The sequence below is a fragment of the Rhinolophus sinicus genome, chromosome 3 (assembly GCF_057876585.1).
Source record: "Rhinolophus sinicus isolate RSI-liver-muscle chromosome 3, RSI-T2T, whole genome shotgun sequence".
NCBI classification, from domain to species: domain Eukaryota; kingdom Metazoa; phylum Chordata; class Mammalia; order Chiroptera; family Rhinolophidae; genus Rhinolophus; species Rhinolophus sinicus.
In genome coordinates this window covers 137,800,542-137,813,946 of record NC_142503.1, presented here as the reverse complement: position 1 = coordinate 137,813,946, position 13,405 = coordinate 137,800,542, and the positions used below count along the sequence as shown (strand labels likewise).

General features: G+C 51.4%; 1 protein-coding gene across 2 annotated transcripts; it reads right to left on the bottom strand.

Annotated features, from left to right (window-relative positions):
- Positions 1-2,234: 2,234 nt before the first annotated feature.
- Positions 2,235-13,246, bottom strand: SPINT1 (serine peptidase inhibitor, Kunitz type 1). Of its 2 annotated transcripts, XM_019725462.3 has the most exons (10): positions 12,772-13,246; positions 6,179-6,306; positions 5,833-5,971; positions 5,572-5,742; positions 5,367-5,393; positions 4,892-5,017; positions 4,725-4,775; positions 3,832-4,002; positions 3,562-3,609; positions 2,235-3,142 (listed from the first exon to the last, which is right to left on the bottom strand). In XM_019725462.3, exons 1-10 carry the CDS (start codon positions 13,244-13,246, stop codon positions 2,937-2,939), a joined length of 1,542 nt encoding a protein of 513 aa, XP_019581021.2. In that variant the 3' UTR covers positions 2,235-2,936. The 2 variants fall into 2 exon arrangements, with proteins under 2 accessions (XP_019581021.2, XP_074184002.1); XM_074327901.2 differs by lacking the exon at positions 5,367-5,393.
- Between the last annotated feature and the right edge of the window lie 159 nt (positions 13,247-13,405).

The window sequence follows — 13,405 nt, the reverse complement described above, 5'->3', positions numbered from 1 at the left end:
GCCTGTGCAAAGGAATGGAGGCATGAGGTTCTGAAAAAGGAGTCACTTGGGTGGGGATGGAATGAAGACAGCTGGGGAAGTCACAGAGATGAGCAGTTTGGGAACCAAAATGTTTTGTTACAGTATTTGCATCCCTTCTGCCAGCACTCCAGGAGAGCAGGGGCTGCGTCTCAGCTTTCACTGTTCACACCTGACACCTGCCTGGGACTGCGTACTCTGCTCAAACCCTTGCAGCAAAGAACACAGCACCCAGTAGCCGTGAGCGCGCCCTCTAGCGGTCCCTGCGCGATCCCACCTCTTGCTGCTGTAGTTGACTCAGCGGTGCCCTCCCTCCATCCCTGTGGCTCTTACTGGGATGGCTCTTTGCCTGGCACGGTCTCACTTCATCTTCACCCCTCCCTGAGAAGAGGATGTTCCCTTTGGTCCAACATACACTTATTAAGCACTTATTCTGTGTTGATCACTGTTCTTGGCATTGGGATTCAGAATTTAATGAGCCATTAATCACCCCAGCCCTGGAAATGCTCTTAGAGAACCAAGGGATGATGGGAGTTGAGTAATGATTGGTAGTGCTGGTGGGCCTAGAGGAGGGAGCTAGCCCGTGTTGAGCCTTTGATAGATGAGTGGCTGGAAAAGTAGGAAGCAAAAATGCACTGCCCTATGAAATGGAAAGAGCCAAAGTGGGTAACAAGCCAGACCGCCTGCCATCTACTCAATATTCAGTCAACTTCTACCATTTACTAAGGTCATAAAAGGAGAATAGGGTGCTAGAGACCCAGAGATGACTAAGATGCCCTCTGTACCTCTAGGAGCTCAATCGAGTGGGAAGACGGTTAAATAAATGCAAAGGAAAAGGCAGTGCCCTGTGCTCAGGGTCCTGTTAACAGACACAGGGGTGTGGAGCAGGGAGTGCCCCCCCCCATGGGTGTGTACAGGATTTCAGGAATAGAAACTTGAGCTTAGGCTGAAAGATGAGAAAGGGGAAGGTGGGCCAGGATGAGAGTACAACAGGCTCAAAAACAGAGGTATGAAAAAATTAGCCAACAAAAGGAGACCCACCCTGGGGTGCTAGGAATGTCTGCTTCTCAATTTGGGTGCTTGCTCCTGGGTGTGTGCAGTTAAGGAAATTCAATGAGCTGTATGTACATTTGTGACACATGGATATTCACTTCCATTGTACTCGTTTAAAAAGTAGCCCCCAACCTCTCACATTGCCATTTCATTTTTCTGTATAGCACTTACCACAATCTAAGTCTCTCTTTTATAAAACTAGACTCTGGAGCCATGTACCGGGGGTGCCAAAAAAACGTATACACATAACTTGTATTAATCTTTTGTTATCGGTATATATTATACAATTTTAATAGTTTTTTCCTTTCTTAAAATGTGTACTCATATACATTTTTTTTGGCACCCTCTGTAGTTTGGGTTTGAATCTCGTCCTCCTGTAACAGCTCTCAGACCTTGGGAACTCAACTTTGCTGTCAGTTTCCTCACGTGTAAAACGGGGATAACAGCACCTTCATCACAGGGTGGTGTGCCAAGGCGATAACTTGAGCTATGCAAAACACTCCCATAGTGCTTCCTATGTGTTTAGCTTGACAAGACCTCATTTGGCAGTACCTTGCACATAGGAGCTCAATAATTTGTTGAATACACGAATTAAAAGCTTTTTCCCCCCACCAAGATGTGGTTCAAAGGGAGGGGTGCGTGTGGGAGTGGTGTACCTCAACTAAAGGCTCCTGGGAGCAGCGCAGAGGCTGGGGAGCAGCTACATTGCTGTGAAGAATCCCAGGCAGAAGTGGGTGGGAAGGGGAGACAGTGGGGACTTGGGACAGACGGGACCCCTGTCGCTAGACCCCATACCAAAGAGAGTGGAGGTAAGAACCAGGGCTCAAGCCTGTGCTCCCTCCCTCCCTATTCTCAACTACACACTGCAGTGAAGACGCCCCAGCTACCAAACAGGCTTGTTGACAGGCTCAAACCAGGAAGAAACACTACTACACAGCAGCACTGCAGCTTGCCTGGGCCCCCTACTTCCATGGCACTCTCACCCCTCCCCTCTGGTGGTCAAACTTGGCACTTCTCTCCACCCTCAGGGGCTGGGGCAGTTTCGAAAGGGTCGGAAAACCTGCTAAACAAGGTGGCCAAAGCCTGAACCGGTTGGACTGGGCAGTCACATCTCCCCCCAGCAGTTCTGTCCCTCTCCTGGCCCACAGAGCAGAGGCAGAAGCCTCACAGAACAAACCATTTTATTACACTGTGGGTGGATTGGGGCCTGTGGGAAATAGGGGAGCAAGTGGGGGTGTGGTGCTGGAGAGAGCCCTGGGGGGTACGGGGAAGATGGAGCAGCTCTGGCTCCCAGGCCAAGTTGGGGCTCACTCTTGGGAGAAGGGGAAGTGGTAGCACAGGCCACATAGCCACTTTCTACTCCTCTCATCCACCCCCACGGCATTAAATAAACAAAGGAACTCTGTACAGCACAAAATACATAGGGAGGTCCTTTCCCCAGCTCTGGACTGCAGAGTAGGAAGGGTAGCTCTGGAGGACAGGGTGGGGCCTCCAACTTCTGACACAACCCAGGTCCCTTCCCGACACCATGGTGTGGGGCAGGCAGCTTTGAACTGGACACAAAACTCCACCTTTCTCTGAAATCCTAGGCAGGCCAATCTGTGTGTGGGAGTACTGGCTGTAAGGTTTTCTGCTCCTTTCAGACACTGGAGCCTCCTCAAGAACAAGTGGCCTGAGCTTAGCTGAGACATATCCAAGAGAGGCTAGAAGCCTGGCTTCTGAGGCAGAGTGGGCCTGGGAAACAGGCAGGAGGAGTGTGGTCCCCAAGTCTTTCGCAGCCCAGGCTTCAGTCTTGGCAAGGAGGAAGCAGGGCCAGGCGAGAGCTGGCAAGAACCCCGAGCCGAACAGTCAAGGCAGCCCCAGGCTCAGAGGGGTCGGGTGGTGTGGTTATACACCAAGTGCTCCGTGTCCTCAGTGGTGGAGACGGTGGAGCTGGCAGGGGTAGGGGGTTGGGGATGGTGGTATGTGTGAAAGTCTTTCCTCTGGTTCTTGAAGAAGAAGTAACCCAGGATGGCAACCACCACCACGATGCAGATGGTCAGGAGCACTGCAATGGCCACCTCCACGGAGCCTGGGGGAAGAAAGGGCGGCATGAAGAGCTCCCAGGGCCTGCTCAGTTCTGATGGCCACCCCCCACTCTGAATTGAAAAGACCAAGTCAAATGGATGACACATGTGGAAGGACCGCCAGCATGTGGACAGCTGAACGGCTCTGTTGGGAGCTCAGTGGGATGGATTCTGATGGGCCTCAGGTCTCAGCCCCCAATGGCTCTACTTGCAGGTAGCTTGGGGAAAAGCTTGGAACTGAGGGCAAACATCTAGCATGTACTTTACTGTGTTTCCCGCCCCTGACATGGCAGCTGTCACTACTGATTGTGACACTGTGCCTCTAGCCAACCTCAGGATCCTTGTCAACACAGGGTTAGGCAGTCACAGCCAATCGTGTGGAGCTGATACCTCCTCATTGGTAACAGGGCAGACCAGGACTTACCTCCGCTGGGAATGGGGCTTTCCCGCCGAAGACCAAACACATCCTTCTCTACAGAGTGATGGGGGAGAGAGAAGTTAATACTAAGGGCTGAGATTCAGCTGCTCCCCCCGTACCCCCAATCCCCCACTGCCATCTTCTCCCAGCCCCACTTCAGGTGCTCTGAGGACACTCTGAGGATACAGTGTGACCAGTCCATGCCTTGGACAGAGCAGAGTGCTCCAGCTAAGGCTTTCCCCTCCCCATCATCCATCCCCCCACTGCCCTGCTCACTGGAGATGCCACGACAGGACTCAAGACACTGCTGCTCCTCCTCAAAGTTGTTCTTGTTGCCATAACAACCACCATAGGTAAAGCGGGCACAGTGTTCGCTGAAGGGGTTGTAGTACCAGCGTGAGATGCTCTCCTTGCAGAGGCCTGTGTCTGGCAGGTCCACACAGTGCCCTGGGGGGTAAGGAGCAGGCAAAGGGGTGAGCAAGTCCACGGGGCCTCCCTGCTACCATTCACCAGGCTCCACATGGTTGCTGCCCGCCACCTCCGGCCCCACGCCAGGCGGAGGACAGCTGTGACTCAGTGAGGGTCTCAGGGGCCCCAGAAACATCTGTAGTGTTACCAGAAGTAAGGAAGACAAATCCTGGATGATAATCTTAGACACAGAAGTAAACTACACTATTTCTCTTTCAATCTTCTTTCAGTTTTTCTGATTGTGTCAGGTCTTGGTTTTTTTCTCTAGCACTGGATGGTCTACTTTTTAACAAAAGTGGCTAGAGTCTGAGCCCTGGCAAGCAACAATATCCAGCTAAAATTTATATCCAATGCCCAGCTAAAATGATTACATTTATTTTAATAGTCAATCTCAGTTTGTGGCATATAATAGATTTCCACTGATGATAGTAATGTAAAATTTCCCTTTTTATACATTAAGTTAAAAAAATGATAAATAAATAAATATTAAGTAAACACCATCACAGTGATATGCGGGCATGGCTAAATTTCTGAAGGTGTTAAGAGGGTGACTGATGCTTGGGAAACAGAGCCAAAGAAGAGAGCTGAGCACCCACAGCCTGGCACACACAGCAGGCCCTTTTGGCATATTGATGGGAAGTGTGAGGATGGCAGTGCCAGCATCCACGCTGATGCAGGGGACGGGGGAGGGGGGTTCTCACCTTTGTCACTGGGGAAATGGAAGCTCTGGAGCTCCTCAAAGCCGCTGGCATCTGCAAAGATGAAAGATCAGAGTCACAGGCCCAACAAGGGTCTCCCAGGGGTGCAGGGGAAATGGTTAGGACCTCCCCGTCTGCTGCCTACCACACCTCCATCTCCCAGGCCTTACATTTTTCACAGGTGGCCTCATCGGAGGCATCGGGGCAGTCAGGAGTGCCATCACACTCCAGGAAGCTGTCGATGCAGCAGCCATCACTGCACTGGAACTCAGTGGAATGACATGTGCCCGAGCACACTGGATGGGGCAGAACAGAGTGGGAGGTGAGGTCAGGCTCCAGCAAAGGCCAGAAAGTACCAAGGCTCCACTATCTACCTGGCCCTCTCTACCCCAACACAGCATCATGACACAGCTGCTGTTTCCCTTCTAACACCATCAACCCCCCGACCCCATGAACCTTCTATACACAAATTGGGCAGATCCTAATAGGAGGATGCTGAGCTGCAAGAGGTGGGGTGCTTGGGTCCTTCCACATACTTTGAAGGTACGAATGGGTTGGGCAAAAGCAGCTTGGTCAGGGGCATGGACATGATAGGGCTGGAGACCTGGCAGGGGTGAGGGGAATAAGGAAAGGAGCAAAGCCCACCTGGATTGTGCCTTGCCATGGAAGGGCCTGGGAAAGAGAAAACAGAAGTGAGAGGAGGCAGGGCCAGGTCCCAGCAAGGATGAGCTGATGGGGGTGCCGGGGAATGGGGGACTCTCATGCTCACCTCCCTGACTGGTGAAGAGAGACCACCCGCCCTGGGGAAAACTCCAGACTTGAGCCCCCAAGCTGCCCCACAAAGGCTCACCTTGCACACTGCGGCAAGCTAGCTTGCACTCTTCTTCCCGAAGGTAATTGTTCTTGTTGCCCAAGCAACCTCCATAAACAAAACTCTTGCACAGCTGTTCAGTGGGGTCGTAATACCAGCGGGGGAAAGAACCACGGCAGCGGCCCACCTTCTTGGGCACTAGGCAATAGTCTAAAAGGAGGAAAGTTGTGAGGGGGGCCCACAGGGCCAATCAACAGAGCCGGGTGGCTCCAGACGCTGCCTCCCCACTCGCTTCCTCACCTTCTGTCTGCTTGGTGGACAGCACGGTGACGGTGAGGTTGGCTGTTGTCTCTGGTTGGTCTACGCTGGTCACTTTCAGCTGGAACAGGTAGGTGCCTTCCTTGAGTCCCCACAGCTTCACCTCGTCTGGATCGTTCCTCTATACATAGGAGTCACCATTAGGCTGGGACCTGCTGATGTCCTTGGGCTGCCCCAGAACCTCCCAGCCATCCAACCCCCCAGGGAGAGCAGAGGGACTTGATATTAAGTGTATCCTCAGCTTCTATCCATCTTGGACTATGGCCCCAAAAAGAAAGGGGGCCCTGGAGGGCTGAGGTGGGGTCAGGGAGCCAGCCCAGTGTCTCACCTCTACCCTGACGTCCGTGTCACCCTGCAGTAGGTGCCAATCTGTGTTCTCCACACCCTTCAGCACCAGGGGCTCCTGGGGCTGTACCTTCAAGTCTATGTCTGCCCAGACCATGGGGATCCGGGACCCTGGGGGGAAGGTGAGGTAAGGTCAACTCTCACTGAATGGACCAGGTCTCTCCTGGCGGCGGGAGGCAGTGTGGGCCACACTTAAACCAACCTAGGACTCAGCAACCAACATGGGGCGCAGGAGGGAGCCCACGACTAAACCATCTTCTTTCTCTTTATTTAGATATATTATGCCTTTGGCATATTAAAGACGTTTTTCTGTTGTAAAACTCACTTTGTAAAACAAATTCCTGAATAACACATGACATCTGATTCCATTTAGGAAAGAAATGTATATATGTCTATATTTTGAGAGGCTTATTCCTATCTTCTGCAATACGCAGGTCTTGTGCTAATTGTTTTAAAAAGTTAAAGTAACAATATTTGTGAAAAGCCAAATGAGTAAATGTATGATTAACACCCATTGCCCCTCTCTGCTGCCCAACTGCTTCTGACAGAGGCCTTAAGCACACAGTCCCCGGGTGGCAATGTGGCCAGTCGTGGTGTCCCAGGGTGAGTGGCCACAGAAAGGGGTGCCTCTGCCACCTCAGACAGATTAGGCCTCCAGTTATGAAGGAACCACACCCTCCCTCAACCTGACAGAGCCTTTGCCTGAGGCTTCTCGTCTAGGGTTAGGGGCTGGAGAGAGAACAAACCCAAAGCAGGATTCCTGCTTGTAAAGGGTTGAATGGTGGTTCTCCCAAAATGTATGTCCATGTCTAAACTCTAGAACTTGTGAATGTGTCCTTATTTGGAAAAAGGGTCTCTGCAGAAGTCATCAAGTTAAGCATTTCCACATGAGATCATCCTGGATTAGTTGGATAGGTGCTAAATCCAATGACAAGTGTCTTTATAAAAGACAGAAGAGAACATAGAGTGAAGGAACAACACGTCATGTGAAGACAGAGGCAGAGATTGGAGTTATGCAGCCACAAGCCAAGGAAGGCCTGGACCCACCAGAAGCTGGAAAAGGCAAGGTTGGATTCTCCCCCAGGGTCTTCAGCAGGAATGTGGCCCTGCTGACACCTTGATTTTGGACTTCCTGCCTCCAGAAATATGAGACAATACATTTCTATTGTTTTAAGTCACCCAGTTTATAATAATTTGTTACAGCAGCCATAGGAAATTAATACACTGTCCTCGAGGGGATTATAGTCCAGTTGGGCAGGTAAGACCCAACAAGATGAAGCAACAGGAGAAAAGGACCAACAAGATGAAGCCGTATGCAGCGCATGTACAGGACAAAGAAAGGGACATTCAGATAAGGGACAGGGTCCAGCGGACTGGAGGAATAAGGAAAGGTTTTCTGGAGAAGAGAGAAAGGATTTTTTTGATTCTTTTATTTTTGTTTTCATTTGTTTGGTTGTGGGTTTTTATTTGTTCTTGTTTTTATTTGCTTGCTGTGTTGTTGATGACAACAGAAAACATGAGGAGCCAAAGCAAGGAGCTGGGAATTTGCAGGGCTGGTTTGATGACATTAAGGAGACCAGCTGGCCTAGACAGACCTCAGAGGGCCCTGAATGCTGGGCCAGGGCATGTGGACACAGCAGGAGTGACATTCAAATATTTAGCAACTGGTGGTACAGGAGGGAGACAGACACTGGCCGCGAGAATCTGTACAGAGTCCTAGAAGGACTGGCTGCACCAGGCATTGACGTCCTAGATGCACGATTGAAGTCCAGGAGGGCTAAGGCAGGGGCCCAGGGCCTGGGTAGCAGGGGCAGCCCTGGGCTCAGGGCAGCAGCTGTTTACCCATCTGTCTGGAATGATTTCTATGGAGCAAGGAGGCTGGCAAGTGCACCAGCGCAGCAGGGCAGGGCAGATGCAACAGAAGTGGTTTGAATTAAGGAACAGCTAAGGGAATGGAAGGGAGGATGAAGCAACACTGGTGGGCAGATGCTGGGCTTCTGTCTGATGGGTGCTGGGGAGTGGGGAGGAAGAGCCAGGGCACAGGAAAAAGGGAAACCAGATCTAGAGGGTTCAGTCACAGAGAACTTAAACGTGTGGGTTCAGTCACAGAGAATTTAAATTTGAGGGAGGGAAGACCATCCAGAGGGGAGGTACCCACTGGGAGCTGCAGAGAAGCCAGAGTTGGAGACAGATCTGGAGTCATAATTATCAACAAAGTTGTCACTTGTTGGATGTGTGCTCGGCACCATGCTGTATCATCTACTTGCACCATCTACATCAGGGGTTGGCAAATGATGGCCTTCGGGACAAATCCACCCCACCCCTGGGCATATTTTTAAATGATTGAAACAAATCAAAAGAATAGTATTTTGTGACATGTGAAAAGTATATAAAATTCAAATTTGTGTCTGAACAAGCCCTGCCTATTCGGTTACATATTGTGGATAGCTTCTTTCACGTTTCAACAGCAGAAGTGAGTAGCTTCCACAGACATCGTAGGGTCCACAAAGCCTAAAATATTTGCTGTTTGAAACTTTACAGAAAGTTTGCTGAGCCCTAATCTACATTGCCTGCCTTCCTAACCACCCTGGCACAACTGCATCCTCGCCCCTCTTTCCAGATAGAAAAATTGACATCAGAGAGGTTAAATGACTTGCCCAGGGTCACTCAGTTTCTATATGGCAGAGCTGGGATTTGAACCGTGGTCTAACTCCACAGCTCATTCTCCAAAACACCACGCTGCTGGTCACCCACCTGCTTAGAGGTGTAATTTTGATTGTTTTTATAATCTCGGAGCTTTTGTTTTTAGCTTAGGTTATATATGTACATGATTTAAACTTCAAAAAGTACAAAAAGGAAGTGTGAATCAAGTACCCTCTGTTCTCCTTAACGCTCAAGTTCCTCTTTCCAGAGGCATCCGATCTTACTAGTTTATGTATGTGAATATCAAGAGAGAAATAGTACTGAATTCATAAGAATGCAAGTTCTTGTTTTTCTCATAAAATATCTTGGAAATAATTGCACAATAATACATATAGTTCTCTTTTCTTTTGGCTGCATAGTACTTGTTGTATGAATACACCATAATTTATAACTTATTTAAAACCAGTCCACCAGTCTCCTCTGCTTTCGATCCTCCTTTCTTTGCTCCCTCCCTCCATCCTTCCCTCCCTCCCCTCCCTCCCTACTAAGAACTAAACCATGCTGCCTCAGGGTTTATTATTATTGTTAAAAGAGCATCACAGTATCCAATTATAGGATGTGTTGATAGACATTGATATCTTTCCCAGTCTTTGCCATCATAAATAATGCTACAGTGAAGAACTGGCTGGTAAGTTGTTCAACACATGCGTAAGTATAGCTGCAAAATGAATTCTTACAAGTGGAATTGTGTTGCGGTTATATGTATTTACAGTTTTGATAAATATTGCCAAACTGCCCTCCACAGAGGCTCTACAGAGAGCGTGCCCAATGTAAGAGGGAATTCAAAGGAAGAGAAGGTAAATAGATAAGAACAGCTGCTTGGAGGCTGAGTCACAGGGATTCCTCTTTGATGAGGCAGAGAAAGCAAACACAATGGGGTACTCACAGAGGGTGGTCACAGACAGAGATGAGAAGACCAGGACACACAGTGACAGCAAAGGGACAGGAAGGGAGAGCTTCCACAGAGAAACATGTCAAACAGTGCAGAGGCCTACAAGAATAAGAAAAGGGGATCTGGATTCCAGGCGTTGAGGGGAAATGAGACGGGGAGATCAGGAAAGGAAAGTGCTTGTCTGGAACCAATGCCCAGATTGGCTGGAGATCAGGAGAGGGCCACCAGGGGCCAGTCCTAAGCAGAACTCTGAGAAACAAAGCCAAGGGGGCAGTGAGCTGGGAGGAGCCCGTTCCTCCCTCTTTGCTATTTCAGAAAGTAATCAGCTGTCTGAAAGGGGAAAGAAGACAGACAGACTACTTGGCAGTCTACCTAGCAGACTCACAGGCTAGCCCCACCAGCCCCCACAGGGGAAGTGGCAGGCAGAGTGATGTGTCAAATCAGCAATGTCCACCCCCACACAGCTGGTCCTCTCCAAGCCGCAGTGCCCAGGAGCAAGGGGCAGATGCCCTGCCCTACCATTCTCTTCTTCCTACCTCCAAGAGAGCAAAGGGCCAGAGTAGTCATAAAGCCAGCCCCTCCCCCCGCTGCCAAGCCCCAGGACATCTCCAGGCAAATACAAACTCCACCTCCTAAGCTACTCCTCCAACAGAACGAGGGGGAGGGCAGGAGGAGGGGAAGGAGCAGGGTGCTCAGGAAGCCACAGGAATCTGGACTGGGCTGGCCTGGCCACAGGCAGGGAAAGGGGAACAAACAAACCCACCCTGGGGAGGATTTCTCTACCTACCATGTTTCCCCGAAAATAAGACCTAGCCAGCCCATCAGCTCTAATGCGTCTTTTGGAGCAAAAATTAATAAGACCCAGTCTTGTATAAGACCCGGTATTTTATGTTATGTTATGTTATATATTACATTACATTATATTACATTATATAAGACCCGGTCTTATATTAAACTAAGACTCGGTCTTATATTAATTTTTGCTCCAAAAGACGCATTAGAGCTGATGGTCCGGCTAGGTCCTATTTTCGAGGAAACATGGTAATACAAGAATCAAAGGTTTAGAAGCCCTGAGCACCTGCCCACCTTGCCTGCCATAATGGCCATCTCTAACCTCTTTCGCTGAACTCAGCTGAGAATGGATTCCTTGATACCACACAGCTTCCCCACCTCCGCAAAACACTGCAACATCATGAAAATGGCCTGAAGCTCACACTCAGTTCAAGCCCTACCCAGCTCCCTAAATGCCCAGGAAATCCCCACTCCACCCTGTCTTGTGCCAAACAGGCCAATCTGGGGGTGGGAAGGTTTCCAGGAGAGGAAGGTTGGTCCCAAGACCAGATGGCCTCACCCATCTCAACTCCCTGACCAGACCCCAGAGTTTCAGGCACTGGCCTGGGATTGGGTCTCCCATGGGGCATCTGTCAGCACAGGAAGGGCACAGGTCAATTAGCGTCGTCACCACCTACACTCTCTGCTACTTCCTTGTGGAACAGGCTCAGGCCCTGGTCCAGTGGGACGTGGTGGCCCTGCCAGGCCCAGAGGTGGTACCCCCTCCTGGAATCCTCATCCCACTTCTCAGAGATCCAGGATTGCTCCTGGAAGGATAGGGAGAAGAGTGGACCCTTAACCTGGGAGAGAAAGTGGCCCAGGAAAAGGCTGGAGAGGAAAGTCCCTACTCCACTTTCCAGAATTAAGAATGACCACCTCCAGACTCAGTCTCAACCTAATCCTGGTCCTTGGGCGCCCCAGGCTCTGATTCTGTCAGCCCACTGGGCTGTCCTTGGTCAGAGACAGGCTTCTTCCAGAAAGGTGGTCTTGTGTGAAAAACAGCACAAGACTTTTGGAGGTCCCATGTAGGGTTGAGTCCTAGATCTACTATTTATGGGCAGCGCTCTCCTGGGCAGATTATTTAACATGAGAGTCAGTTTCCTAACCTGAAAAATGGAATGACTGTTAATAGCACCTTTTTCAGAGGTGGTTGTCATGAGGCTTCAGTGAGAGGTTGAGTGGCACAGCAATCAGTAAGCTGTAAAGTACTAACAGAGGTTATCAGTTGTGACCCATCCTTGCCCTAGAGCCCCACCTGGCCAAAACAGCAGGTGGAGAGAATGGAGAACAAAGGTCTCTGGAGGGGCCCTGATCCCAGCTAATTGCTTAGTCCCAGGAGTAAAGGGGAGCCCTGGCCCCCACTTTGCTCTTATCCCCGGAAGTAAACAAGCTGAGCAGACAGCTTGGCTACCAGATGCCAGGCAGGGAGAGGGAGCCCTGTCTGGCTCACGTGCAGACACACCTGCCTGGACAGCTGACATCCATCCCTCCCCTAGGAGGTATATATACCAGTGGGCTGACTCACCCAGCAACCCTCCTCACCCCCACCCCAGAGCCTCTGGCTACTGTGCCCACAACACAGCCCCTTCCCTTTTGGGTCAAGCTCAGACTGGGCTTGTTCTTTAGTTTCCGGGGTCTGGCAATTTTCCCCAGACCACCAAAGGCCAATCGATAGGTAGGAAGAAGGGGTGCAGAGAGATGCAAACAGTCGCAAGCCCAGCAGTGGAAGAGGAGACTCTCCTTCACCAGGCTCACTTGCAGGGGCCTCAGATGGAACTTGTCCAGGGGTGCCTACTAGTCACCTGGTGGCCTCCAGACAGCTCACTTCCTGACCCAGCATAGCAGAGCCAGAAGTCGGGAATTCTGAGGAGCTGCCTCCTCCACCCCATGCACACATTCCAGAGCACGAGCCCACTCAGCACCCCGAATTCAGGAGGGAGTCTAGGAATTCAGTGGGGAGTCTATCCCTCCCCACTCAGCTAGCCTGTCCTTTGTTTACTGTTTACACCGCCTACTTCTAAGGAGGAGTTGGGGTAGAATAGGACTCTTCTCAATCAACCCCTTTCTGATGCTCGCCTCCCCCAGGACTCCATAACCAGCCCCTTTCCTGAGTCTCTCCAAACCCATCCGTCCGCGCACCCTCTCCTTACCTCCAAAGCCCTGGGTCCGCAGCTTGCGGTAGGAGCGGTAAACCTCCCGCGTGAGGTAGTTCATGAAGCCCTCCCTGGGTGCGAACTTGCACACGAAGTTCTGATCGTAGAGGCAGTTGATGAGGAAGCAGGAGGCGACGGCGTCCTCCCCGCTGTCGGGCTGCAGCTCCACCAGCGCCAGGTTGCAGTTCTGGGTAGTGCAGCAGGCGCGCACGCAGTCCCGGCCGCGGCGCACAGCTGGGGAGTCCAGGAAGGTGGCCCCGTTGCTGATCGAGGCCTCGGTGTCGAGCACGAAGGAGGGTACACCGGGAGTAAAGCGGTCCAGGCAGGAGGCTCCAGCCGGCAGCGCGGGGGGCGTGGGCGGCGGCCCGGCGTCGGTGTCCCCGAGGCCAAGAGCGCACAGCAGACACACGGCGACAGCTGGGAAATAGGTTTGGGAGAGGCGGGTGCCAGCCATCGTCCTCCCAGGGGCCATCGCCCTCCTCCCCGCGGGGGTCACCTTCACAGTGCGGGCCTCTGGGCTCCAAGGGTGCTTGCGACCTGAGAAAGAGGAGGGGACAGAGGAAGAGACACACGGAATCAGCCGGGGAACCGGATCAGCCGGGGAGATTTCAAGGGAGGCGGGCCAGCCCAG